This window comes from Tamandua tetradactyla, chromosome 4 (assembly GCF_023851605.1).
Source record: "Tamandua tetradactyla isolate mTamTet1 chromosome 4, mTamTet1.pri, whole genome shotgun sequence".
Classification (NCBI taxonomy): Eukaryota; Metazoa; Chordata; class Mammalia; order Pilosa; family Myrmecophagidae; genus Tamandua; species Tamandua tetradactyla.
This window is the reverse complement of record NC_135330.1, coordinates 9,174,242-9,201,298: the sequence shown is the minus strand read 5'-3', so window position 1 is coordinate 9,201,298 and position 27,057 is coordinate 9,174,242. Positions and strand designations below refer to the sequence as shown.

General features: G+C 51.7%; 1 protein-coding gene and 1 non-coding gene across 5 annotated transcripts; both read right to left on the bottom strand.

Annotated features, from left to right (window-relative positions):
* Positions 1 to 1,289: 1,289 nt before the first annotated feature.
* SEMA4A (semaphorin 4A) lies at positions 1,290 to 27,057 on the bottom strand. 4 transcript variants are annotated; one of them, XM_077156443.1, is made up of 16 exons: positions 26,967 to 27,057; positions 25,331 to 25,495; positions 22,815 to 22,987; positions 21,016 to 21,176; positions 18,945 to 19,007; positions 18,595 to 18,693; positions 18,259 to 18,364; positions 17,376 to 17,492; positions 16,908 to 17,032; positions 16,597 to 16,769; positions 15,356 to 15,506; positions 6,396 to 6,576; positions 4,816 to 4,940; positions 4,551 to 4,708; positions 2,964 to 3,064; positions 1,290 to 2,540 (listed from the first exon to the last, which is right to left on the bottom strand). In XM_077156443.1, exons 3-16 carry the CDS (start codon positions 22,957 to 22,959, stop codon positions 1,942 to 1,944), a joined length of 2,304 nt encoding a protein of 767 aa, XP_077012558.1. In that variant the 5' UTR covers positions 22,960 to 22,987; positions 25,331 to 25,495; positions 26,967 to 27,057; the 3' UTR covers positions 1,290 to 1,941. The 4 variants fall into 4 exon arrangements, with proteins under 4 accessions (XP_077012558.1, XP_077012557.1, XP_077012559.1 ...); XM_077156442.1 differs by lacking the exons at positions 25,331 to 25,495; positions 26,967 to 27,057 and adding an exon at positions 23,723 to 24,229; XM_077156444.1 differs by lacking the exons at positions 22,815 to 22,987; positions 25,331 to 25,495; positions 26,967 to 27,057 and adding an exon at positions 22,054 to 22,143.
* Positions 12,757 to 12,863, bottom strand: LOC143681878 (U6 spliceosomal RNA). The gene has a single exon (XR_013174930.1). It is a non-coding gene; the product is annotated as a U6 spliceosomal RNA (small nuclear RNA).

The window sequence follows — 27,057 nt, the reverse complement described above, 5'->3', positions numbered from 1 at the left end:
CAGAGATGGAGGCCCTGGGCACCCAATCCCAGTGTCCTTTCCTTGGCCCCAGGCCACCCCCCAACCTTTGGCCTAGAAGTCATCGGGGAAGCCACAGGAAAGGGAGCCTGGAAAGGGTGCCGGGATGGAAAAAGCTGGGCACTGAGATGTAAGTGCCTGGGGGTGTGGGTGGGGGACGGACAAAGGAGCCAGCAGGGGAGCAAAAAAGTAGCAAGAGAAGTCAAATAACCACAATAAAAAAGAAAAAAAAGCTCCAAAGGGTGAGAATGGTGAGAAGAGTGGGGTGGCCAGATGTGAAGGGTGAAGAGAGGTCAAGGTCAAAGTTGGCAGTTAGCGGGTCATGCGGATAATCTTAGGGTAATTTGAGCAGACCGGAGCAGGGAGAAGCCAGGTGACAGCAGAGTAAGGAGAGTGAGAGCCACGCCGGTGTGTGTGTGTGTGTGTGTGTGTGTGTGTGTGTGTGTGGCAGCCAGCATGGACCCTCTCCGGGAATAGGAAGGAGGGAGCAAGCAGACAGGAGGGGTGCACTGAACGGGCGTTCCATTATGTTCTCCTCACACAGAGAACACCTGCGCACACCTGTGGGCGGAGGAGCAGGAACAAGGGGAGAGGGGAGAGGAAAAAAGAAGAGGGCGCGGTTAAAGTGGGGGGGCGGGGGGCGGGGGGTCAGCTCCCTCACAGAGCACGTTCCCAGTGGCAGGAGGCGAGGAGAGCCAAACGCACTGGCTCGCCCCCGTGGGGGAGGAACGTGTTCCTTCATGACGAGAAGGAGAGGGGGGCGGCGTGTGTGGGGGTAACAGAGCGTTTGTCAGCTATCGGGAAGGATGTGGCCAGGATGGGGGTGGCCGCGTGGTCTTTTTTGTAAATTCAATCCACCGAGAATCGAAGCCAGCGGTTGCAGCAGGGAGAAGAGTGTGAGTGGAGGCATGAGACGTGTAGGAGAGCCGGGGACAGCCACCGCGAGGCCACGGCAGGGCAGCTGGTGACGGGTGGGGAGTAGCCGGTCCAGCTGAGGCAGGCCAGCAGGCATCTGTGGTTGTCCCAAGAGGCAGAGCTTGGAGGCTCTCTGGAGCAGTGCCTGGGGTGGAGGAAAGGGCCGTGGAGCTGGTCTGGGGGAGACGGCGGGTGTAGGCAAGAAGCTGGTAGGGCACGAGAGGTGGTCTGTGGGTCAACAGAACAAGCATTTCACCAACCTAGCCCTGCCTCCTTCTGCCACTCTCAGCTCCTTCCCACACGGCCCAGCAGCCCTCTGCAGGAGCTCTCTGCCCCAACAGAAACAGCACGAGCCATAAGCTTTGTCTTTTAATAAAAAATAAACTGTCTGTGACAAGCCGTTTTTTGAATCCTCAAACAAAGGAAAAGGGAGAGGAGGGGAGAAGTCAAGGGGGCAGCCAGGGAAAGGGGGTGAACAAGGCTCAGATTTACCCCTGTCATTCTAGCCAGGGCAGAAAGGGTCAAAATCTGCCCCAACCAAACCAAGAGTGGATGTGGTCAGAGCTCAGGAAAGACTTCCTGGGAAGCAGCAGTGCGTGGTGGCTAAGGGGAGCAGGAGGGGACAGCTCCCTCCAGGACCCTGGAGGCCCCTGGGAGAGAGGAGCGTTGGTGTCCAAAGCTGCTTTCAGAGTGGGGTCTCCCGGAGCAGTGTGTTGTCTTATGGTTGCTTAGATCGCTGGTGTTTGTTACTACAGGGTCCTGGAACAGTCGGCTCTTTCGGGGTCTCCTGGAGCAATATGCTTCTGGAGGGTTCTCAGAAGGATCAGAACGGGGGGAGCCTCTTTAGGTCCTCCTGCGGGAGCCTGGGTCCAGCTCTGGGCCTGCTGCGTGCTCTCGGGGGTGCAGAGTGACAACAGAAGCACCTCCCGTGGAGATGGTCCTTTGTGCTGCTCTCACCCTGGCCAGCCCCCCCGCCCGCCCACCAGCCCCTGCCTGGGGCCACAGAGTCTAAGCCACCTCCGTGCCCAGGTGGTTGTTGTCAGCGTCCACATCACTGGCTGAGGTCCTGCACTTCTTGGGGGGCTTGAGGGGCTGCTCCCTGCTCAGGGGGGCCTTCTCCCCGGACACCAGGGCCCCACAGCCCTGGACCTTGCCCCGGGCTCGCAGTGCCCCCAGCGGAGAGGCGAGGAGGAAGACGAGGGCTCCTGAAAGCACTAAGGCCAGCAGTACCGTGACGGTGAGGAAGTGGGGCCAGTAGGAGCGCTGGGCAGCCAGGGCGGCCCCTCCACTGACCCTGGTCAGCGGGACCTCCACGCGTTCCCGGGGAATGCCCGCTAGTTCAGGGGCCAGGGCCAGGGGCCGGTCCGGGCTGATCACCCAGTAGGAGATCACGGGGTAGGAGAAGTTATTCTCAGTGGCCCAGCACTGGTAGAGGCCCAGCCCCTCCCCATCCTGCAGCAGCAGCAAGAGGGAGCCATTGTAGTCCATAGAGGAGGCATCAGGGATGGCAGCGGCCTCCCCGTAGCTCCAGCGGTAAGAGGCCACGGCCGAGAAGTGGGGGCAGGAGAGCTCCAGGATGGAGTTGGGGACAATCAGGACTTCTTTAACTGTAGGAAAGAGAAAGGAGCAAAGCGGATAAGGGATGGGGGAAGGAAGGAAGGTTGGAGAGAGAGTTGCCACACTGCATTTAGACCCCAACCCTCATCTCCACTACTAACCCAACTTCCATTTCAACTGCTAAACTCAGCTCCGACCCCCACCCCATGTCTAATATGGACCCTAAACCAACCCCCTCATCTAATTTCAGTTTGAAACCAAAACCAACTTCAGACTCAATCCCGAATCTCAGCTTGGCCCCCATCTGAGAATTCCTATCCTTCTCCCCTGCAGCCAGCACCCAAATCCTTCCCCAGCCAGCACCCAAATCCTTCCCCACTCTGGGTGCTCAGGTCTCAAGCCAGGCAGGGGGACATCCCCACCTGCTCAGAGTCCCTGAAGAGCTTTCGTGTCTCCCCTAGCCAAGCACTCACTGATTTGGGGGAGGCTCCGAGGTCGTGGGCTCCTGCCTATGGGGCCAGTGGCACACGCCCACCCTGGGTTTCCTCGCTCCATATCCTGCTTCCAGGATTTCCTGAGAGGACAGGGGAAGCAGAAACATTCCTTGAGTCAGTCAAAAGTGGGAAAGGAGAGGAAGGGAGCAAAGTGCAGGGGGGAAGAGGGTGGGTATGGGGGAGGGGGAGACAAGGTAGAATGGAGAGAATTGGGGGAGAAGCCCAGGACAGCTGGAGCAACTTTAAAACTGCCTGGCAGGAGTGATTTGATCAGTGAGTGGAAAAGTATTTGCAAAGTCCCCTTCGGGGAATGGTGAGAACGGGGAGAAATTCAACTTCCCCAAGTTGAATTCTTGATATTCTCACAAGCAGTGTGGACAACCAAAGCTATAGGCTGAGCCCCCAGTCTTGGGGTTCGTTCGTATGAAACTTAACCCCACAAAGGATAAGTCAAGCCTACTTAAAATTAGGCCTAAGAGTCACCCCCAAGAGAACCTCTTTTGTTGCTTAGATGTGGCCTCTCTCTCCAGTCAACACAACAAGCAAACTCACTGCCCTCCCCCTGTCTACGTGGGACATGACTCCCAGGGCTGTGGACCTTCCTGGCAATGTGGGACAGAAATCCTAGAATGAGCTGAGACTCAGCATCAAGGGATTGAGAAAAACTCTAGAATGATCTGAGACTCAGCATCAAGAGATTGAGAAAACCTTCTCGACCAAAAGGGGGAAGAGTGAAATGAGACTAAGTGTCAATGGCTGAGAGATTCCAAACAGAGTCGAGAGGTTATCCTGGAGGTCATTCTTATGCATTAAGTAGATATCACCTTGTTTTTCAAGATGTAGTGGAGAGGAAGGAGGATATGCCTGAAAATATAGATATACTGTGTTCCAGTAGCCATGTTTTTGAGGATGACTGAATAATGATACAGCTTTCACAATGTGACTGTGTGGTTGTGAAAACCTTGTGTCTGATGCTCCTTTTATCTACCTTGTCAACAGACGAGTAGAATATATGGAATAAAAATAAATAATAGGGGGAACAAATGTTAAAATAAATTTAGTTTGAAATGCTGGTGATCAATGAAAGGGAGGGGTAGGGGGTATGGTATGTATAAATTTTTTTTCTGTTTTCGTTTTATTTCTTTTTCTGAATAGATGCAAATGTTCCAAGAAATGATTATGATGATGAATATGCAACTATGTGATGATATTGTGAATTACTGATTATATATGTAGAACGGAATGATCAAAATAGGAATGTTTGCCTTTTCTTTGTGGTTTTGGGTATTAAAAAAAATGTAAAAAACAAAAAACAAAAAACTGCCTGGCAGCATGCACCGGTGGTTCAGTCATGGGATGCTCGCCTTCCATGCGGGACACCCGGGTTCGATTCCCGGACCATGCACCCAAACTCCCTCCCTGGAGGGACCCACCACCGGAGGGTGGGCCCTTGGAGTGAGTGGACCAGTAGCCCCGGAGAGAGGAGGGACAGTGGCAGGAGCTGGGTAAGAAGGGTCCTGGGGCGCCGTTCTCGGGAGGAGTCCACCAGCTGGGACTGGCACTCACAGAATGGGGGCCGACAGGAGGCGGCAGTTTCGGGACTCGGGGTCCCAGGCACAGTGGGGGTCCCGGGCAAGGACACAGTCTACACAGCTCTCGTAGACACTACAGTCGGCTCGGGGCACCCTCCAGACGCCTCCTGAGAAGCCTGCAAACACCGCTTCCTGCAACAGAGGGGTGAGTCAGGGCTCCCCAGCCCCACGCAGGAAAGACCCAGCACCCTGGCCCAGGCCCCACTGCAAGGTCATCTGAGCGCCGGGTCCCTTCCCACCTGGTTAGGGGCCAGTTGCAGGTTGCGCACAGGTTCAGGGTCAGAGGGCAGCTGGATTTCCTCCACCAGACGAGCGGTGCTGGCGCTGTTCTTACTCAGCACAGCCTTGTGGAGAGAGCCTGTAGCTACAGGAGGCAGACAGAGCTGGGACCTTCTTATCTCACCCCAGGCCCCTCTCTTTCTCCCTCTCCCGGCCTGTAGGTGGCCTCCCCAACTGAAATCAGCCAGACCTCTTTCCCCTTGGCCTTGGAGATGGAGTTCTTTTGCAAATGGCCTAAAAATCCCTCGCCTCTCTGCTCTCCGTTCTTTGCAACCACCTGACAAAACCCCATTCCTGGAGGCACCTGACCATCCCCGTTCTCCAGGGACACGGGGAAGTGGGCAGCCGAGCATCTCTGCAGAAACTCACACTGTGTGCCTCCCCCCACCTCCATTAAGTCTTTACTCAAAGGCACCTTTTGAAGGACCACCCGTTGAAAAACTGCCACTTTCCCAACTGGTATTCCTGAGCTCCCTTACCGGGCTGTACTTAGTTTTCTAATATCACAGTGTACTAGGTAATGTCCTCATCTGCATGTTCATTGTCTGTCTTCTCGCATGCCTCGAGGACCAGGATTTCCGTCTGTTTTGTTCACTACCAGACACCCACGCACTGACTGATACAGTGTCTCGTGCATGGCACGCAGTCAATAAAGACGTCCTGAAAGAAGGAAGGGACCTGGTGGGTTCCTTCCACTCAAGCTCCTGGCCCTCGGCGATATGCTCAGCAATCTTTCCGCAGCCTCCCCCTCCCGCCACTGACTCGCTCTCCCTCTTTCCACAATGACTGTCTGAATCCGCTCCTGTCTCCTCCCACCTCCCACCTCTTGCCCCTTCACTCCTGGCTCCTGACCTTCTGTCCTCCTACTTCAGAGGGAACTCACAAGCCTTCATATAAGAGCTCCCTTGGCTTCCTGGCCCTGAGTCCACACTCCAAACCCACCAGGTCTCACCCTCTTGTACCTCTTCTCTCCCATCCTAGCAGGGGCACTGACCCTCCCCACCCTCCCTCCCCACCCCCCAAGTCCTGGGCTCCTACTGGCCCCTGCCTCCGCAGCAACTTTCTCTGCCAGTCATCCCTTCTCTTGCCCATCTCTTCAAGAGATCCTTGCAATCCTTCGGATCTTTGAAAAGAGAACCTGTACTGGGCCCCCACACCTATAGTCACAACCCGTTCCTCCTTTCCCCTTCACAGCCAAGCTGCCTGAAGGGGTGAGCTCGGCACTCCATGTCTCCGTCTCCCCTCTGCCCACTAGCCCTTCACCCCTCTTACGGCTTCCCCAGTAAGACAAGCAGCTCTGGCTGTGGCCCCTGAAGACCTGCACGCCTGTGTTCCCCCACCAGAAGGAAAGCTCAGAAAGGGCTGTTTTGTTCCCTGCTGTATTTCCAGAACCTAGCAAGGTGCACATTAGGCGTTACACAAACGTTTGTTGAATGAATGAAATGGATGAGCGAATGAACACACGCAGAGGCTACCTTCCCCGGCCTGGGCTGGGGCCCCTGCTCTCATCGGCTGGCGGATATGCGGGAGCCGTACTCACTGGTGCCCAGGTACATGACCAGATGGCTGTGCCCGTCCAGGTCCCAGGCCGTCTCCACTGCAAGCCGCGTGTACTCCACGCCGGACTTCACCAGCAGGGGCGTCCCCACCACCTGCTCGTCCATCAGGAAATGGTCCTTCATGAAGGTCAAGGCTTTATCGGAGGAAGGACCCACCAAGCACTGAAGGGGGAAGGAAGCAGGTCAGGGTGGCTCTTCCCTTCCCTTCAGCTAGCCTCTTGCCTCTTCCCTCCCTCCGTCTCCCTCTCCCTGTGTCTCCCTCTCTCATGGCTTATGCAGTCTTGGGCTCAGGCCCTGGAGCTGGGGGCTTCGAATTCCAGCCTCTGCAAGCCTGAGGCTCCTGCACTGTGCGATGGGGATATTCCCAATACCTTCCTCAGAAGCTTGCTGCAAGGATGAAACGCCTTCATACACGGAAAGCAACTGGAGCAGGGCTGGGCATGAAGGAAGGACTCAATACATGTTAGCTGCTGCTACTTTCCTCCTCCTCAACACCTGCCTGGATGGCGCCCGACAGCCAGCAGGAAGCGGGGCGGGGGCTCCCCGCACGCCAAGACCGTCCTGTGCTCCTGTCTGCAGCCCGGCCAGCCGAGTGCCTAGCGCACGGCCTGGCACACAGCTGGTGCTCAGTAAATGTTTGCTGAGTCAACGACGGCATGGAGGAGGTAACGGAGAGGGATGGTGTGGTAGGAAGAGTCTTTTATTACAATTCTGTGTGCTGCGTGACTCTGGGAAAATCCCTTCTCCTTTCTGGACCTCCTTTTCTCACCCACACAGTGAAGGAGGTGGAGTGGCTGCTCTCCAGCAGCCCGGGCCCGTGGCTGTGGCACGCCCGTGTGCTGGCCTCCCGTCAGGGTCCCTGTCCTCTGTATCCAAGAACACAGGCTCAGCACCTGCCCCAGCTGTGTCACCCACGAGCTGGGCCCCCAGGAAGCTACCTCACCCCTCAGCGTTTCAACTTCCCCGTCTATGAAGTGAGGTCCTAATGTCTACATCTCATCTCGATACTAGAATGAGCAGGTGCGCTCACTCTCACTTCCCCTGGGCCTAAGCCTACAGGGATGGGGAGAACAGGACAGGGCGCAAAGGCAGCTGCATCTGGGAAGCTGGAAAGCAAATGAACAAATGGCGAATGACTGGAGAGGAGAGAGAGAAAGAGAGGAGCACTCGGAGAAGCCTGGTTTACAAGGCAGAATTCCTGAAAGTTCGTAAACTAGTGGCCTCTGCGAGTGCGGTTACCTCTGGAAGTGGGGATAAAGTGGGGACTGAATAAGGAAAATTATCTGAAAGCTTAAATGAGCATAACGATCACCGTCCCAGCTCCATGCAGCTGGGTGACTGACCCTTTACATTCTGCCCCAAGACCGGAAGTTTATTCTCTGGATAGAGTGAAACAGAAAGTTCCTGGTGGAGGGCAGCAGACACAGTTGAGGGGGATGAAGCACAGGCAGCCACACTGCATGCTGAGACTCCTGCCCCACACAGCCCTCTTCCCCTGTGTCTGGGGAAGACACTGGGGGCCAGACCATTTCCCTCCAAACATTAGAGTAGACTAGAAAAGTCTGCTCTGGGGAAATTGACCAGATAGCCAAAGGAAAGACTTAACGTTTCTGACATCCAGTGTCTCCAACAGAGCCAACCTCAGCTAGACCATCCTTAGTGGAGCTTGGCCCAAGTGGCCAATATACACCAGGTGCAGAGTTTCCAAACAGCTTCATGGTCCCCCTTCTCTTAAATACGAGTAGACAGCCAAGATTTACCACACATGTGGGTAAAACAACTAACACGAAAGAAAAAAAAAAAAGAAAAAGTGAACAAACAAATATATTGATATTTTCTTTAGTCTCCAGTACCTTACAGCAGCTAGAAGTAAAAACCTAAACTTGTGAAATTGTGACTTACACCAAACTCTGAAATCCGTTCTATAACTAACTGTTGTGATGCACTTTGAAATGCATTAATTTTTTTGTATATATGTTATTTTTCACAAAAAAGAAAAGAAACCAAAAAAGTGAACAAGCAAAACTGTAATAGGAAACAGAAATGATTTAAAAGAAGAAAACTTCACCAACACTTTCATTATCCTTAGAGAGATAAGGGAAGATACTACAGCCATGAAATAAGAACAGAATGTTACAAAAGAGGGAAAGTCCTCACTTTACAAAAAGAGAGCAGCCAGACATCATGTGCTTCCTAAAGGAAGACCACACCACCACAATGAAGTAGTCTTGTCCAAAAACAAAACAAAAAAAAGAAACCTGAATTTGATCAAGCCTCTAGATCCAACTGGTAAGCTACAGGAAATTCTCTGTAATGATTCAGAGCTATATGTACCCCGGAAAAATAAATTATTAAACTTAATCTGTTCCTGTGGGTGTGATCCCATTGTAAGTAGGACCTTTTGATGATGTTGTTTCAGTTAAGCTGTGGCCCATCTCAATCAAAATGGGTCTCAATCCTATTACTGGAGTCCTTTGTAAGAGAATGAAATTCAGACAGAGAGTGAAAGCCGCAGAGGGAGCAGCCAGAAGCCAAACATCAACAGAGCCTGGAGGAGAAGGAAGAGGCCAGGAGAGGCCACCGTGTGCATTGCCACGTTCCAGAGGAGCCCAGGACCTAGGGTCACCGGCAGCTGGCCCCAGAATGCCAATCCTCAGGAAGAAAGCCTCACTTTGATAGATGTATTGATTTAGACTTTGTCCTAACCTCAAAAACCTTGAGACACTTAATCCCCATTGTTTAAGCCAGCCTACTGCCTGGTACCTGCTTGAGCAGTCAAGGAAACTAAAACATACTCAAACCACATCACAGAGATGCAAAATTATCAAAATCCAGACTATGCTGAAGTCTACTTGACAAACCAATAAATCGCCAGAGGAAAAAAGATGGAATGGGAACAAACAGATTAAAAGAGGCTTAAAGGACAACATTCAATCACAATTTGTAGGCCTTATTTGGATTTTGATGCAAATAAATAATGTATAAAAATTTCTTATGACATTTATGAAACTACTAGAAATTTGAACACTGAATGCATATTAGGTTTAGGAATAATTATATTTTTAGGTGTGATAATAGTACCATGGCTCTGTTTTAAAAAATTATTCTTTTTGGAGATACATAATAAAATATGGATGATGTAGCGGGTTGAGTGGTGGCCCCCCAAGAGATATGTCCACCCAGAACTTCTAAGTTTGAACTTATTTGGGAAAAAGGATCATTACAGATGTAGTTAAATTAAAGATGCGCTCATCCTGGATTAGAGTGGGTCTTAAATCCAATGAGAAGTGTCTTTATAAGAGAAGGGGAGGAAACGCACACAGAGGAGGAGGCAATGTGAAGACGGAGGCAGGAGATGGGAGTGATGTGCCTATAAGCCAAGGAACGTCAAGGAATGCCAGCAGCCAGCAGCAGCCAGGAGAGAGACATGGAATGGATTCTCCATCAGAGCCAAAGTATTAACCAACCCTGCCAACACCTTGAGTTTGGATTTCTGACCTTCAGATCTGCAAGAAAATAAATTTCTGATGTTTTAAGCCACCAATTTTGTGGTCATCTGTTTCAACAGCCCTGGACAGCTAATACAGATGAAATGATATGATGACCAGAATTTGCTTTAAAATGATCAGGGTGGGATGGGGTGGGATATGGATGTGAGGCAGTTAGATAGAAAAAGAGGGAAGAAGTGAACCTGAGACGCATAACAAGAAGTTCTGTTTGGCGTGTGCACCCGAAAAGAACAGATGAAAAGTGCAGTTCATCAATCCCTTAAGAGTATAACCAGATGGGAAGGGCCCCTCCAAGTCCTTAGATTGCAAAGATCCCGACCTCAGAGGGCTTCTCCTCCTTTGGAGATGCTCACCTCTTTCAAGCACGTACTTTCACTACGCATTAAACTTTTTGGCTGCACACAGTGGCTTGTCCTTGAATTCTTTCCTGCAGCTGAGTCGAGAACCTCACGGTGCCAGCCCCTGGCTTAGGTATCAACTTCTCTGAGAACTCCGCACCATCAGGTGGGGTATAGATGAAATAAATTTGAAGTTGAAGTTGGCTAATGCGCACACAGAGGACCATTATACTAATCTGTTTACTTTTATACATTTGAAATTCTCTTTAATAAAACATTTTTTTATAAAAGGAAATTTTAAAGTTCAAAAATATCTTGGAAATTAAACATTTTAATAGAAATGAAAAATCTGGTAGAAGGATTCGAAGATAAAGTAAAGAAACTCTCCCAGAATGAAGGCCAAATCAAAGACTTAGAAATAAGACAGGATTATAAAATTTTAGAGGAACAGTCCACGAGGTCCAAAAAGCAGTGAACACCCCCCGAGGGAAGAGATTTCTACCTGTTTTATACATTGCTGGATCTCCAGTGGCTAGAACAGTGCCTAGCACTTGTCCCCAGTCAATATTTGAGGAAAGAAGAGGAAATAGTTCAAGGAAACTTAGAACTGAAGGAATGGAGTTTTCAGACGGAAGGGGCCCATTGAGTATCCAGCACAATAAATGAAAACAGTCTCATCAAAGCACATCTTGAAATTTCAGGACACAGGACAAAGAACAGGCACTACAAGATTCCAGTGAGAAAAAAATAAAAGGTTACATTCAAAGGATTAAGGATCAGAACAGGTTTGTACTTTTTAATAGCAGCACTGGAAACTGGAAGATAATAAAGCAAACCCTTCAAAAATTTGAAGTATTCCTAGTCTAGAATTACATATTCCTAGCCAAACTATCAACTAAATGTGAAAGTAGGTTAAAGACATTGTCAGACATTAAGTTTGCAAAGAATTTTACCAGCCATGTATCCTTTTTCAGAAATCTATGAAAGCTATCCTTCACTAAAATGAGGTAGTAAAGAAGAAGAAGAAAAAAAGAGGAAGCCATGGGATGCAAGAGACACGAGATCCATCACAGGAGAGAGGCAAAGGAAATCCCCAGGGTGATGCAGAAGGGAGATTTCAGGATGACAGCTCCGGAGACCCAATAGCCCACACTGTCCTCTAAGACTGTCCAGGATGGTGAAATTGTTAGAAGACCTGATGAGTTTGTCTTTAGATAACTGAGGAAGGGTATGGGGTTGAAGTAGAAATAAGAGCTAAGAAAACAAAGCAAGTAAAAAGCTCAAGACAGATTCCTAACCCCGAGGAAAACAACAGCAACAAAATATGCATAAAGGAAGAATAATCATTGTTGACTATTTGGCTCAGCTGTGAATAATACGAATCACGATATATATATCGATGTAACAAAAACTACCTTAAAACTATGTTGAGAGACGGGGGGTGACTGCAAATAGGTTGGTGAACCAGCTCTCCACAAAAGCCTTGACTTATAGCATTTGCTGAATTCTGTGGCTGGTTTCAAGCCACCAATGTAATAGTAATGTCATCGAGTATGAATTTGGAAAAAGATATGGAAAATCCTCGTCTTGCTGGTTGTGGCACACCAGCTCCAGCACAATACTAGGTGGGGGAGACAACTAAATCCTCACCTTCCAGAATGAAAATTCAATAGATACAGCGGAAAACTGAAACATCAAGAAGTAACAACGTCTACATCAAAAAGAAAGAGCTCAAATCAATAACCTAACTTCACGCCTTGGAGAACTAGAGAAAGAAGAGCAAACTAAACCCAGTTAGCAGTAGGAAGGAAAGTAATAAAGATTAGGGTGGAGGTAATTTAAACAGAGAATAGAAAAAAAGGACGGTCTACAAAACTGAAAGCTGGTTCTTTGAAAAGATCGACAAAACTGATGCAACTTTAGCTAGACTAACAGAAAAAGAAATTAAGTGCAAATAACTTAAATCAGAACTGAAAGTGGGACAGTACTATCAACCCTACAGAAATAAAAGGGACTTTAAAAGAGGACGCTGTGAGCAATTGTACACCAACAGATTAGATAACCTAGAGGAAAATTCCTGGAAACAAACAACTGAAACTGACTTAAAAAGAAATAGGAAAATCTCAAAACCAATAAAATATAGAGGCTGAAGCAGTCATCAAAAACCTCCCAATAGACATCTTGGCATAGAGTCGCCACAGTTTCCTGCTTCAACAGTGCCTGAATAGAACCTTGCAGCTGGGAGCCAGCATCTGCCACTTCTTCCCAGCACCTTCAGACCACCCCAAGGGCTCTGCCATCGCTGTCTCTCTTCAGCCACCCATTGCGACCACACCCCCTTCACAGGGCGCCAAAACTACAGCAGGACTCAAAGACCCCATCAAGTGCCAGAGCAGCCTGGAACTCCACGCCCCATATATACCTGTTGGTGTCTCGCTACCTTGACCATGATGCCATGGCTTGCATTAGTGTGGCACATTTGTTGCAGTTTATGAAAAAATATGTAATGCTTCATGAATTTGCCAGTCATCCTTGCACAGAGGCCATGCTAATCTTCAATGTATCATTTGCATTTTAGTATACGCGCTGCCAAAGCAAGCACGCTAGTTGATTTTTGACAAGGATGCCAAATCCACTCAACAGGGAAAGAATAGCCTCTTTAACAAATGATGCTGGGAAAACTGGATATCCATATGCAAAAGAACAAAGGTGGACCCCTACCTCACCCTATATACAAAATTAACTCAAAATGGACCAAAGACCTAAATATAAGAACCTAAACTATAAAAGCCCCAGAAGAGAACATAGGAAAGCCACTTCAGGACTTTCCATTAAGCAATGGTTTCTCAGACTTTACACCCAAAGCACAAGAAACAAAAGAGAAAAAAACAAACAAACAGATAAATGAGACTTTGTTGAAATTAAAAACCTTAACCACACATCTGATAAGGGTTTAATATCCAGAATATATAAAGAACTCCTACAACTCAACAACAAAAAGACAAACAACCCAATTTAAAAATGGGCAAAACAATCGAATTGACATTTCTCCAAAGAAGGTACACAAATGACCAATAAGCACATGAAAAGGAGCTCAGCATCGTTAGGCACTTGGGAAATGCAAATCAAAACCTCAATGAGAGACTATATGGTGCGTGAAGAGATCTCAGCAAAAAATATTAAAAACAGGGCGGGCCGCGGTGGCTCAGCGGGCAAGAGTGCTTGCCTGCTATGCCGGAGGACCCCGGTTCGATTCCCGGCCCCAGCCCATGTAAGAAACAAACAAACAAACAAAATATAATAAAACAAGAAAATGTTTAAAGATGTCTTCCTTCCTTCCATCCTTCCTTCCTTCTCTCTGTCTTTCCTTCCCTTCCTCCCTCTAAAAAAAAAAAAAAAAAAAAAAAAAAAAATATTAAAAACAAAACACAGAGAGATACCATTTCATACCCATTGGAATAGCTGTTCTTTAAAAAACAGAAAATAACAAGTGTTGATAAAGATGTGGAGAAATAGGAACCCTCGTACTTTGTTGACAAGAATGTAAAATAGTTCAGTCAAGTGTGAAAAACAGTTCACCACAATTACTGCGTGACCCCACGCTTTCGCTCTTAGGTATATAACTGAGAATTGAAAGCAGGGACTCAGAAGCTTGTACATCAATGTTATAATCACATCATTCACAATAACCTAAAGGTGGAAACAATCCACGTGTCCCGTCAGCATGCGAATGGACAAACGAAGTGTGGTGTGCACATACAATGGGATATTATTCGGCCATAAAAAGGAATGAAGCACATATACACGCTACAACACGGGCGAACCTTGAAAGTCTTATGCTACATAAAGAAAAGCCAGACTCGAAGGAAGAGATCTTGTATGATTCCCTTTGTTGGAAATATCTAGAATGGGCAGATTCATAGAGACAAAAAATAGATGAGAGGTTAAAAAGAGAGGAAGTATGAGGAATTATTGCTTAATGGGTACAGAATTTCTGTTTGGGGGGATTAAAAAGTTTTGGTAATGGATGATGTTGATAGTAGCACAACATTGTAAATGAAATTGATGCCACTGAATTGTACATCTGAAAGTGGTTAACATGGGAAATTATATGTTATATATGTATGGTACCACAATTTTAAAAATTAAATGAAAAGAAACTAGCAATAAAAGCAGGTTATTCATGAAAAATTGGAATGGGCATAGCCCAAATACCCGTAATGAGTGGGAGAAAGATCAAAGGTGATGGTGGAGTTACACAGAGAAGTTAGGGTTTAACAAATGAATATGATTGCTGAATTAGTATATTAATATTTCTTTTAGTCTCCAGTATCTTAGAGCAGGTAGAAGTAAAGACCTAAAACTGTGGAATTGTAACCCATATTAAACTCTGAAATCTGTTCTACAACTATGTGTTGCAATGTGCTTTGAAATTTATTGCTTTTTTGTGTATATGTTATTTTTCACACACACACACAAAATGACTGTGATGATAATTGCACAGCTATATGATGATGTCGGGAACCAATGACTGTATACTTTGGATGATTACGTGGTATGAATATATAATAAATATCAATTAAAAATAAATAATTTTTTTAAAGTATATTAGTCAGAGATTTAGAGATAAAAGCCAAAAGGACCAGCTAAAAGAATTGAAGGTGATTGTCTCTAGAGAGGGGAAAGTAAAAGAGAGAAAATGGGGCTGTTTTTTGTTTTTTGTTTTTGTTAACCAACCCTGGCGAGCTATTTGATTCTAACACTGCTTGTATATATATATATATAATTCTGATTTAAAGAAAAAAGGGATTAAATAAGAAATGCAAATGAAAATGCTCCAGACTGCACTTGGCATCCTCAGTGGTCAGCAGGGATTTGGCGTGCACTCAGCCTGGAGCAGGGCGGGTCAGCCCTGGCAGCTGCCCTGGGTGTGGAGCAGGGCTGGGCACCTGTGGGGCGTGGGCAGCTGGACTGGTGCACAGCTGAGCAGGCAGGATCGGTAGCACGGGGAGCACTAACATTTATTGAGCATTTACTATGCCATAAAGTAGGAGCTTTCACACACGCATTATGGGGGCAGGAGGCAGCACTCACGTTGCCTGGCCGGGGGTTGGTCTCAGGGCCTCTGTAAGTGGTCCAGCGGGAAGTCTCTTTGTTCAGCTCCTTGTACTTCCCCTCAAAGACACGCTCTATGTCTGTGAGAGAGAAGGCACAGACCGCGGAGCTCCTGGTCCTGCCGATCCGCCTGGAGACAGCCGGGTGGGACTCTGTCCGTGGTCTCCTCTGCCCCCCCCCCCCAGGCAGCTCCCCTCCAGCCCTGGCCCGCCCTCCGTGAGAAGCCCCAGGAAGGCAGGAACGAGAGCCCTGCTGCGCCTCCCTCCCCCTGCCGCGGCCACAAGGGCTGGGCCAGCCCTGTAGAGTTCCCTGGCTTTAGGCCCATTTTCAGATCTGCAGTGTGATTATTCTTAATGAAAATTAATTGGGGCTCAGGCCCTGAGGTGGCTCCTGGCTGGCCTGGGGAGGCTGGGCGCCGCCCAAGAACAAGGCTGTGCAACAGGCTCCAAACGCTGCTGCCTCCTTGCAGTGCCGTGGGGGGCCTCAGAGAACCAGCCCCTGACCACCTCGCCCATGGCTGTTTTTATTCCTTCAGCACTGGTCTTTGGAGACAGGAGGTGTGTGTCTCACGCTCTCCTTCACCTGACTGTAGCATACCCCAGGTTCTCAGCTCTGGATCTCGAGGTCCCACACCCCACTTACACCAGCTACTTTTGGAACCTGAAAATTGCCAGCAGAAACCTAAACACTGTAGGACCCGACACGGGCTGTGGGACCTTGGGCAAATCAGCTAACCTTTCTCAGCCTCCAAATAATAACACCATTTTTATCTTATGATGTGGATGGTGTTTCCCTCTTTGCCTTGACCCCTGGGAAGCTCAGAGTTAAATTAGTGACTGGCATCCAGGGGCCGTACAAAACTTTGCAACAAGCATTTGTACGTGCTGACCCCATGCCTGGCTTGTCTTAGTCTCCCTTCATTCCCAGGTCCTTATCTATTTTATTTTATTTTAATGTTTGCTTCTGTAAGCTGCCTCACCTCCTTTGTGGAATTAGGCGGGATACATATTAGTAAAGACTATCTCTGAGCTCTATTTTTTTTTTCCCCATCTATGCAAAAGGCCAGAGTCAAATTTTCTAGAAGGTGGTGACCATCAAATGCTTTCCCACGTAAAATGGGAAGTAGATGCCAGGCAGCCAGGGGTTCCCACAGACGGGGTGGGGGTTGGGAGTGGGGCGCCGGTCCCAGCTCCCCGGGCCCCTCCCGCGCTCCTGCTCACCACTGGGAAGTGAAGACTGCGTAGACACGGGCAGCGGCCGGGGGCTCGGCGGGCAGCAGGACGGCGTGGCGGATCACGTTGAAGGGCAGCTGTCCCGGCTGGGCGCAGAGCAGCTGGGCCTTCAGGAAGGTGGTCCACTTCTTCTGCAGCAGCTTCTCGCCGCCCACGTCGTTCTGGGGGTGCCGGGCCGAGTCAGCCGGGGGCCCCCCCTCCCTTCCCCCACCCCGCCCCGCGGGCCCGAGGCGCTCCGGCCTGGCCCGGCAGCCCCCCCCCCCCCCCCATCCCCACAGCACCCGGTGCCGGCCACTGACCTTGCAGACTCGAGCCACCCGGGACGTGTGGAGCTTCTCGAAGAAGTCATACTCGATGGCCGTTTCCTCGAAGAAGAAGTAGACAACCTGGGTCGAAGGGATGGCTGCCACGAACGAGGCGTCGGCTGCGGGGCGGGCGGATGGGCTTAGGGACCGAGCCCTGGATGGGTGCCTTGGGGTCCCGGTGGCGAGAGCCTTGGGTTGGCTCTGGAGGCCAGGAGACAGCCGGCCTCCCGCCCACAGCTGGCCCCGGGTGGGGATGGGGGGTGGCTGGTAACTCTTTCTGCAAGGGGAAACAACCCTGCAGGCAGGTGTTTTGTCTTCTGTGCTGGATCCCCAGCGCTTTGCCCCATAGCATGCCCTTAAAAACTGCTGGTTGAGTGAATTTACAGCAGCCATTCACGATGCTGCATCTCCCGAGCCCCGGGAAGGGGCCCAAACCTGTACCAGGTGGGGTCAGGTCCTTACGTTGTAGCCAGCGAAGGAAGGTGTCGGTCTTGAGGACAGGCTGGGACCCCAGCGTGCGCAGCAGGATGGGCTCGCTGCCCAGGAAGTTGTTCATGGTGCCGGAGTAGAGAGTCCCGTCTGGGGTTGGGGGGGTGGACAGAAGGGGACTCAGATGGAGGATGCCCCCTGCCCCCTCAGGTCTGCCCGGGTCTCGGGGGGCATCCACATAAATCTTTGGCCCCCTTTGCTCATTCTACACTTCCTTTGGAGGCTCAAAGCCCAGCTCACACATCCCTCTGGACACAGGGGATGGCCAGCTGTGTGGTCTCCTGTGTCTTGGCTCTTTCCCAGTCTTTCTCCGGCTGTTCCATCTCACACCCACCGAAACACTTGCCGGGAAGAATCACTCATTGTTCCCCCAAGTGGTTGTGTTTCCTGCTTCCACATCTTGGAAACAGCTTCTCTGTCCATCTACTTTCAAGGTCCTGCTCAAAAGCCAAAGGCTACCTCTTCCAGGAAGCCGGGCTGGGAAGTCCGTAATGTTTTATGTCTGGTAGGCCACAGGGCTAGGATTTCTTCTGTGTAACCCCACGGTTCCTAGCATGGTGGCTGGCCTGCCAGAGCTGGGGCTCACTGAGTGAAATGCTGAGTCTCAGGCCTCATCTCTGCCTAAAACCCTTCCCAGGGCCTCCTACCTCTGTGTCTTTCCACAATCACATCTCTCCACCTCTTCTGTGACAGCCCCAGCAGGAGATGCTAGCTGCTATGCCCGGTTCTCCCTCTGACCTGTGCCTTTCAAGAAGGCTTCCTTCCCTCTATCCCCTGCCTTTCAAGAAACTGTGGAATTTCACAGGGTAACTTGGGAAGGAAGGTGCTGGGATGGAGCATGGGGCCTGATACTCACCCACCAAAACGGCCGTGTGCTTGTGAGCTGGGTCGAAGGGGCTTTGGCCTTTCCCATCCATGATCTTGTCCTCCAAAATGGGCATCAGAGAAGAATCTCGGAGTTCCTAGAGGGGGGCAGAAGCTGGGGGGCCAGAACGCCAGGGTCTCACATCTGAGAAGTGAGGGACGGGCATGGGAGAGGAAGGGAAAGGGACATGGTGGGAAATTGGTCTGGGGCCAGGAAGCTCGCGGGGACCTGTGCCTGGAAGACCAGAATTGTCCGGAGCTACAGAGGCTGAGCTGAGGGCAGATGGGAGCTGATGGAGCCTTGGGGGCCTGAGAGCTGGGTACTCACAATAAAGGTACAGGCAGGGCTGAAGGCGAAGGTGCCGCAGGCGTAGAGATGGGTGGCATTGAAAGGGACCAGGACACGAATGAAGTTAAAGCACTGGGTCTGGGGGAGACAGACGACTCAGAGCTTCCAAGCCATTGACCCCAACCCAGAGGCTGCCCCCTCACTTCCTAGGGGCAGAGGTGCTGGGCAATGCTGGAGCAGTCTTTGTACAGCTTTATAGAACATAATGAAGGGAGAGTATCACGCAAACAAGCACTCTCTACTGTCTGCCCAATCTCAGCTCTTCCTGTGATGGTCTGGGGACCACAGAATTTTCCACCCACAGCCCCCCACTCTGCACCTCTGCTTACCTCATTGCTTTTCCTCTTAAAGGCACATTCACTCTTTTTTCTGTCACTGGCTGGCCAAGGTACCTGAAGCAGGGATTCAGGAGGGGGAGATGAAGGAACGTGAGGTCTTTCGCTCCAGCTCTGGCCTCTGTCCCTCTTTGGCTCTGGTGTGAAATTACCAGCAGGCCTGGCAGCTAGGGTCATGCTGACAGGCTGTGACAGCATCAGCTGAGGACCACGGCTATAACTCTGATGCTGCTGATACCCATTAGGACTCAGTTCTGTGAAAGGACGTGGCCTCCGGAAGCACGCAGACCTGAGTTCAAATCATGGCTCAACCACTTTCTGGTTGAGTGACTTTGGTCAATTTTCCAGACTGCTAAAGGACACACATAGGTAGCATATGGAAAGCACTGAGCACAATGCCTGGTGCACAGAGCAGCAGGGGTCAAACCACTCATTTCCCAGAAGAACCCGTTAAAAATGTGGGTTCCACCATAAGTACATGGAACCTTGAGCAGGGAATGAAATTTTGTTGGTTTCTCCAGAGTGATGCTCCAATAAATCCCAGAGTGATTTGAACAGTGAATAAAAAGTATTTGCAAAGTCCTCTTGGGGGAATGGCGAGAAAGGGGGAAAATTCAACTTTCCCAAGTTGAATTCTTGATATTCTCACAAGCAGTGCAGACAACCAAAGCTATAGGCTGAGCCCCCAGTCTCGGGGTTTGTTCATATGAAACTTAACCCCACAAAGGATAGGTCAAGCCTACTTAAAATTAGGCCTAAGAGTCACCCCCAAGGGAACCTCTTTTGTTGCTCAGATGTGGCCTCTCTCTCCAGCCAACACAACAAGCAAACTCACCACCTCCCCTCTGTCTACGTGGGACATGACTCCCAGGGGTGTGGACCTTCCTGGCCTCATGGGACAGAAATCCTAGAATGAGCTGAGACTCAGCACCAAGGGATTGAGAAACCCTTAGAATGAGCTGAGACTCAGCATCAAGGGATTGAGAAAACCCTTAAATGAGCTGAGACTTAGCATTGAGGGATTGAGAACACCTTCTCAACCAAAAGGGTGAAGAACAAAATGAGAAAAAATGAAGTGTCAATGGCTGACAGATTCCAAACAGAGTTGAGAGGTTATTCTGGAGGTTATTCTTACACATTAAATAGGTACAACCTTGTTAATCAAGATGTAGTGGAGAGGCTGGAGGGAAATGCCTGAAAATGTAGAGCTGTGTTCCAGTAGCCATGTTTCTTGAAGATGATTGTATAATGACATAGCTGTCACAATGTGACTGTGTGATTGTGAAAACCTTGTGTCTGATGCTCCTCTTATCTACCTTATCAACAGATGAGTAAAACATATGGAATAAAAATAAATAATAGGGGGAACAAATGTTAAAATAAATTTAGATTGAAATGCTAGCGATCAATGAAAGGGAAGGGTAAGGGGTATGGTATGTATGAATTTTTTTCTGCTGTCTTTTTATTTCTTTTTCTGAATTGATGCAAATATTCCAAGAAATGATCATGATGATGAATATGCAACTATGTGATGATATTGTGAATTATTGATTATATATGTAGAACGGAATGATCAAAAGTTTTAAAAAATTCATTAAAAAAAATTGTGGGTTTCTGGGTCACACCTCAGAGACCTTGCATTTTAAAGCAGTGCCTCCTGTAATTCTGTGCAGCATCCAGAGACCACACACGGAAAACCTCAAACCACGGAGCTGATCAGCAATTGCTAACTCCTTCCCTTCCTTTCTCCTTTCCCTCCTCCTCTTCCCCTCATGTTGTTTCCATTAGATGGGTGGCTGTACATTATCTCAGAAGCTTCAGTGACATCTACCAGTGGCAGAGTACATTTACCTCCGATGGCAATGGTTTCCGTATTAGCCATTTCAATGGTTAATGTTATTTGGTCAGTTATCCTGATCCCTGTGAATAGCGAAGCCACCGCAGTGTTTCTTGCCCGCAATGTGAGTAACAGGGGGGCAGTTACTCATGTACAAGCAGCCGGGCCCAGGTGGCTGCCGGCACCCTCCTCACTCCTGGCCCCACCCTTTCTCCTTGGCCTTCTCACCATACTCTGCAGCTTTGGGACCCCTGGATCCTGGATATTCAAGGCCAGAATGGCCTCTCGAGCCCCGACATAGAGAGTGTGGCCGTCACCGCTCAGGAGCAGAGTGTCAAAGTCGCGGAGGCCGTCCTGCTGGAAGAAGCTGAGCGCCCTGCGCCCATCCCCTGTTGGGAAATGAGAGAAGGAGTGAGTGATGACGAGTGGATGGGGAGGCAGCTGATGCCTGAGATGGAAGAGGGGGGAGGCGAGGGGTTGGCAGCTCGACCCGCTCTTCTCCAGCAGCACCTCCCCTCCACCCCACCCTGCTGGCAGCCGCAGGGGCTTTGTATGCGGAACCCACAGTAAGGAAGAGAGGCAGCCAGAGGCAGGGCAATGACAGCCTGGGGTCAGGGGAGGTGGCCAGCCCCAGGAGACAGACAAAGGGACAGGCAGTCAAGGGTGGCACAGGGGAAGGTCTCCCAGACCTGAGGGGCTGTGCTGGGGGAGGACACCTGGGTCCCCGCAGCAGGAGGAGCAGAAGACAGACAGGAAGGCGTTGGCAGCTGCGGCGGGAAAGCCAGACTCAGGCAGGCCGCACTTCCTTCCCCTCTATTGCGGGAACTTTCCACCCTAGAATGGCCTCCCCAGGTTGGACAGAAAGAAGCATTTCTTCAAAGGTCCCCATGGGCGTGCCTAGATGTCACCTGGGCAGAGGAGGTGAGCCTGTTGCGGGAGGTGCCCCTAAACCCTCTGTGGTGGTGTGGATTTGTGTGTGTGTGTATGTGTGTGCTGTTTATGTATTTTGCTGCCCTCCTGGAACATCAGCAAGGGGGAAAGAGCTCCTCAAGTCCTCGCCCTTGAGCATTTTTGCCTTTTTACATTAGTTAGTGGACTGACGGTTACTTGTTATCTTTGGAGGCTCAGGAAATCTTAGGACCAAGAGGAGACTGGGGCGAAGGCATGGGACGGTACCGTGAGGGGGCCGCAGACAGCAGTGTCTCCGGCAGGAGCCCAGGCCTCCCCCAGAGCTGTGCAAAACCCCTCAGTTCCTGCACCCATCACCTGGGGTGACGTCTTCCTGCTCTTCTGCTTCCCTCTCGGGACTGAGCACCTGGGGGGCAGAGTTTGAGCCTTGTCCATGCGGCTTCCCCGCACCCAGCAGAGAGGAGGCCTCTCCGTCCATGGGCCACATACGTTTCCTTCACCAGGCTGCCTCAGAAAGACCCTGATGGCACAGCAGGCCCAGAAGGCGCTGCTCTGCAGAGGCTGACTTTCCCTGCATCTTTTCCCTGGGGGTGAGAAGCCAGCAGCCCCCAAAGCCTCGGCGAGAGGACAGCCGGGCTGTGCCTGCCGGACCTCTGCCCCGGCCCTTGTCCCACGTGCTCATATGGTGGTGGGAGGGGGACCCGCGCCACGTGCCCGTGGTACTGGCATCCCCCAGCACGCCCTGCCTGCTTGGCACCGGCCTGATGTGTCCCAGTCCCCAGGTCCAGAGATTGTTTCCCAGCATGGGATTTGGCTTTGGGGGGTACCCAGGGGCGTGAAAGCAGTTAGTGGCTTGAGGTGCCCAGCTTGGTGATGTTTAAGGAAGGCAAGAAAAATCACCAACTTTGGAGCTCCAGAAGAAGCAGCGGCCCCTGAACCTCCGGGCCGCTCTTTCCCCTTTCCTCAATCTCTGCCCCAAGTGGGTCTTTCGTCATTCTGAATTTCTGCTTCTGATTCTGTCTCTGAGGCCCTCCGTTTCTCCCCCGGCATAATGCCCTGGACCTCTGGCGTTCTCCCTGTCGGTTTGTCCTCCCCCCCGCACGCCATCAGACACGTACCTGCGCAGAACCTGACCCTGGGCACCAGCCCCTGCTCACCACTCCCTGCGGCGGGCGGCGGCGGTGGCAGCAGCAGCAGCAGCGCTTGGAAGAGGAAGAAGCCGGGGAGGCTGCAAAGGTCCAGGCGCCGGCCTGGGAGGGCCATGCTCAGCCGGGGGCCACCTCCAGCCACTCTGGGGAAGCAAGCATCAGGCCCTGTCTAGGGGAGCTGTCACCACATCCCCGCTGGGGACCAATCAGAGGCCCCCAGGCAGCAGAAGTGTGGGGGTGGGGAAGCCCTCAGAGAGTCTCACTTCCACCATCCCCGCAGGCCCCAGCCTGTTGCCTCACTTCTGACTCTGGGTGGGATCCCAGCTGTTCCCCCCCGCACAGCCTCTCCCCGCTTCCTTTCACCAATATCCCCGCTTCATCTTTTCTCACCTTACCCTCAAGGAAGTCCTTCTTGCTGTCTGACCTTTACCTTCCATCCTCCCGCAGGCCAAATCATTGCCAGGACCTGGGCAGGGGACTTACTGGGAAATGATCCCTACATTTAAAACACAGATTCCTAAGACCTTACTTTCCTGCCACTTTCAGATGTGTTGAAAGCCTTTGCCTTATACTCATGCCTGCCCTCTGACGGCGGCCCAGGCAGCAGACCTGGTCTCCATCTGCCTGCTCTGACCTCTTTCTCAGACCTGTCTGGACTCGGGGTCTTTGACACTCAGGTTTACCTAGCCCTGTTCTTCTGGGGACACAATGACAGTCCCGTCCCCCAAGCATTACGCTCTTGGCATTACCTGGGGAGTGGCCCCGGGCAGGGGGTGGCTGTCCCAGCCTTTGTCATCCCCCCCCCCCCCCGCCTCTGTGCTCCTGTTACCTGTCTCCCTCCCCCAAGATCGCCAACCCAAGCTGTCCTGCTCACATACCCTTGAGCCAGTCACAGTACAGAACTCCGGTGCTGGGACTCCCTGGTGGGAATGCCATCCAGGACACGGGAGGAAGGGGTTCCCAGGCCCAGCAGGCAGGGGTGGGGAGCTCAGCCTGGCTGGGCCAGGAGCACAGCCCTCCAGGTGCTACAGTGCAAAAGCCAGCACTGGAGGAGTGCGCCAGGAAAACCAGAATTTCCACCTCTCGAGTTGTGACAGATCCCTCGCTTGGGCGGAAGTTGATGGATTGGGAAGGAGGTAAAAAGAGACTCCCCCACCTCCTAGGAGACACACCTCTCTCGCCCTCCTGTCATCTTCATCCAGCCAGAAGGTTTAAAACCTCTTCTAGGTCATTTTAGCCATTCCCCTGTCTCTCTATCACATCGCATCCAGTTTAACCAGCCCAGCAGTGGTTTCTCCTCTTGCTCAAGATTTCCGGGGCAAGAGACGTGACGCTAACTCTCATATTTCTCTTTTCACTTACCCAAGAGATAGGGTCTCCTCACTCCTACCTCCTGGGAAGTCCCTGCAGCGGTCTTACCTTTAGACCTCCCACTTCCACCTGAGCTATAGTCTTAAAACTAAACAACTGCATTAGGCCCTTATTCGTGGCGTTGCTGAAGCCCCTTCATCGCCATCACTTTTAGGGTAGCATCGGGCCAGTGGAGGCGCAGCCAATGTCCCTTCTGAGCTCAGGTTTCTGGAACCTGATCCTCAGGTGCTCAGCCCCCAGGGGTGGCTGCTGGACCCTGCCTGTCAGCTCCGGGAGGGGGGCGGTGCGGAAGGGGGGCTCATAATGCAGGGTTAATGAGGCATCCAGCGCCAAGGACCCTATAAACTGGATAGTTTCCTGCCCACTCAGCCCAGGTCAGCTGACTGCAGGTTAAAGAGCACAGGCATCCCAGAGCGAATCTGACTCCAATAACCAACCCACCTTCATCTTAAACACACATTCCTCGGGCTCAGGAAGTCCTGCCTGTAGTGTGAGCTCCACGCCTTCTGTGCCAGCCCCAGCCTGCAATGGTGATGGTGCAGCCCCCACTACTTCTTAGAAGAATTCTTCCTCAGGCTCTGCCCAGCCTTCTTTCCCTCTCCCTCCACTCCCATTATCCCTGGATTTCTCCAGGAATTGGTCTCAGACTGACCCCTGGAACGGCTGTTTCTGTCCCGATTTGCCTGAGACTCCCACGGACTGTCCTGGATGCTTGTTGCAGAGTCTCACTTCTCCCTGGGCCAAGCCACCCAGAGAAAGTCTCATGGGCCCTCAGATTCACGGGAAATTCCCGTTTGCCCAGACCTCACCTGTGGCATCTCCCCAATGCCCCGCCCTGATTTGGGGACCCATCTGGCCCCTGGGCTCTGCTGAGCTCTGCTGGAACAGATTGATTTATCTGGGTGTCTGTGACTTATCTGGGTGTCTGGGAGGAGTTCTAGGTCAGGGGGAAGGGGAGTTCCAGCCCCACCCTCCTGACTGATGCCCAGCTCCCCCTAAGCCTGGGCGGTTCTCGCCCCATGCCTCTTCTTCCCCAGCCCCTCCACCAACGTCAGAAGTTGGCACCACCAGACCTTGGTCGGCTCGGTAGTCTTAGCAGGTGGTAAGTCTTTTACCAGGTATTTTCCAGATTAAGAAACTAGACTCCTGGAGGTGACATAGCTGGAAGCCAAATCACATCAGCTCTGCCTCATTGGAAGCTGGTCCGTGGATGCTGGCGCTGTGTCCCTCAGCCCTGCCTCTTACTGCAGTCCAGGAAATTCAGCTCTGAACCACTTGGGCTGAGAAGGAAAGTGGAGGGGTGGCAGGCTCTCCTCTGAGCTGAGAAGCAATCTCTCTGAGATGATCCCTGACTTTTTCCCCGCAAAGAGGCCATCAGGTGCCACCCTCCTGCCTGGGCCAGGGGCTGCCTTCTGTACAAGGTCCACGCAGGAGACTGACCCTGGCGCCGCCTCCCTCACACCAGAACTGCTGGTCAGATCCAAAGTCTCCCCACCGCCTCGCTTGCTGCAGCTGACAGGGTCCACAGCCAGGGCCAAGCTTTGGGGGGACGTGGCCTGTACAGGGTCACAGGGCCCCGTGTTCTGGGGGGTCCTGCACTTGCTCTCATGCTCTGCCATTGCCACCTTGAAAGTCTTAATAATTCTGCATTTTCATTTTGCATGGGGGTCCCTAATTATGTAGTAGTTGCTGTCCACAGCCTCAAAAAAGCTCAGAGCTGGTGGGTCAGGGGTCCAACCCCTCCTTCACCGTGCAAATAAGGAAACCAAGGCCAGGGAGAGGAAGTGACTTGGCAGGGGTTGGAGTCAGGTGTCCAGACGGGGTGGTAATGGGAAGGGGTCAGATGTCCGTGAGCCAGGGCCACAGGGTTGTGCCATCTTTGTTACCCCAATCTGGGGGTTTTCCTGGTCCCCTTTCCCCTAAGCCTTGGAGCCCAGCCTGGAGTCCCTGCCCCTCCCCCCCAGCCCCTATGACAGTAATGCTGGGTTCAGCCTCTGCTGTCACAGCTCTGCTCTCCCAGGGACTCCTCCCCCAAAGCATCCCCTAAACCACACGAACACTAGCCCCTGCCAGGCTTCACAGCGCAGTGGAGACCTAGATGCGGGGGCGGAGGTGGGAGGGAAGGCCGTGGCTCCCCACCCCTACCCCAAGCCCCCCTGAGCGTCGGCCCCTGGGGCTCCCTCTCTCCTGCTCCCCTGCAGCCCGGGTGCCTCCCTGAGGGAGGGGCTGCTGGAGCCAGTAGAGAAGCCACTCGTGGGTATGCCTGTGACCCGATGGGTCCAGCTCCCACCACCCCCTTCTCCCTTTCAGCTTCAGGGGCACCGACCACAAGTGCCCAGTCCTGGGAGACAGCTGCTTCCTGCTCCCTTCTTTAACCCCGCCTGCCCTGCTTGGCTGCCCTCTTTTTATGATCGCAAGCAAGTCGAATCAACTTGCATTTATTGAGTGTCTACTGCGTGCAAGGCACTAGGGATGTCCCCACGCCGCCACTCTCCAGTGTCCCCCTGCTTCTTCCCATCCCCAGGGTCTCCCCACCTTCCCACCACCGATTCAGCCCAATCCCCCCTCGCCTCTTACCCAGTGCCGCCCAGTCCCCTCCTCCGGTTCGATTAGGGCTGGAAGGCTGTGCCGAGTGTCACACACAATGGCCCAAGTCCCCTCTGTCTGCCCCCTCCTCAGGGCAGAGCCAGCGCCAAACAATGGCCCGTCCCCTCCTGGCAGAGCGGCCCGTAGGCTTTCCCGCTGCCTTACCTGGCGCCTGGGGATGCCGCCGCGTTGTCCTCCCCCTGGAGTGCCAGGCGTCCCTGGCTCCCGGTGCCTCTGTCCCTGCCACACCCCCGCC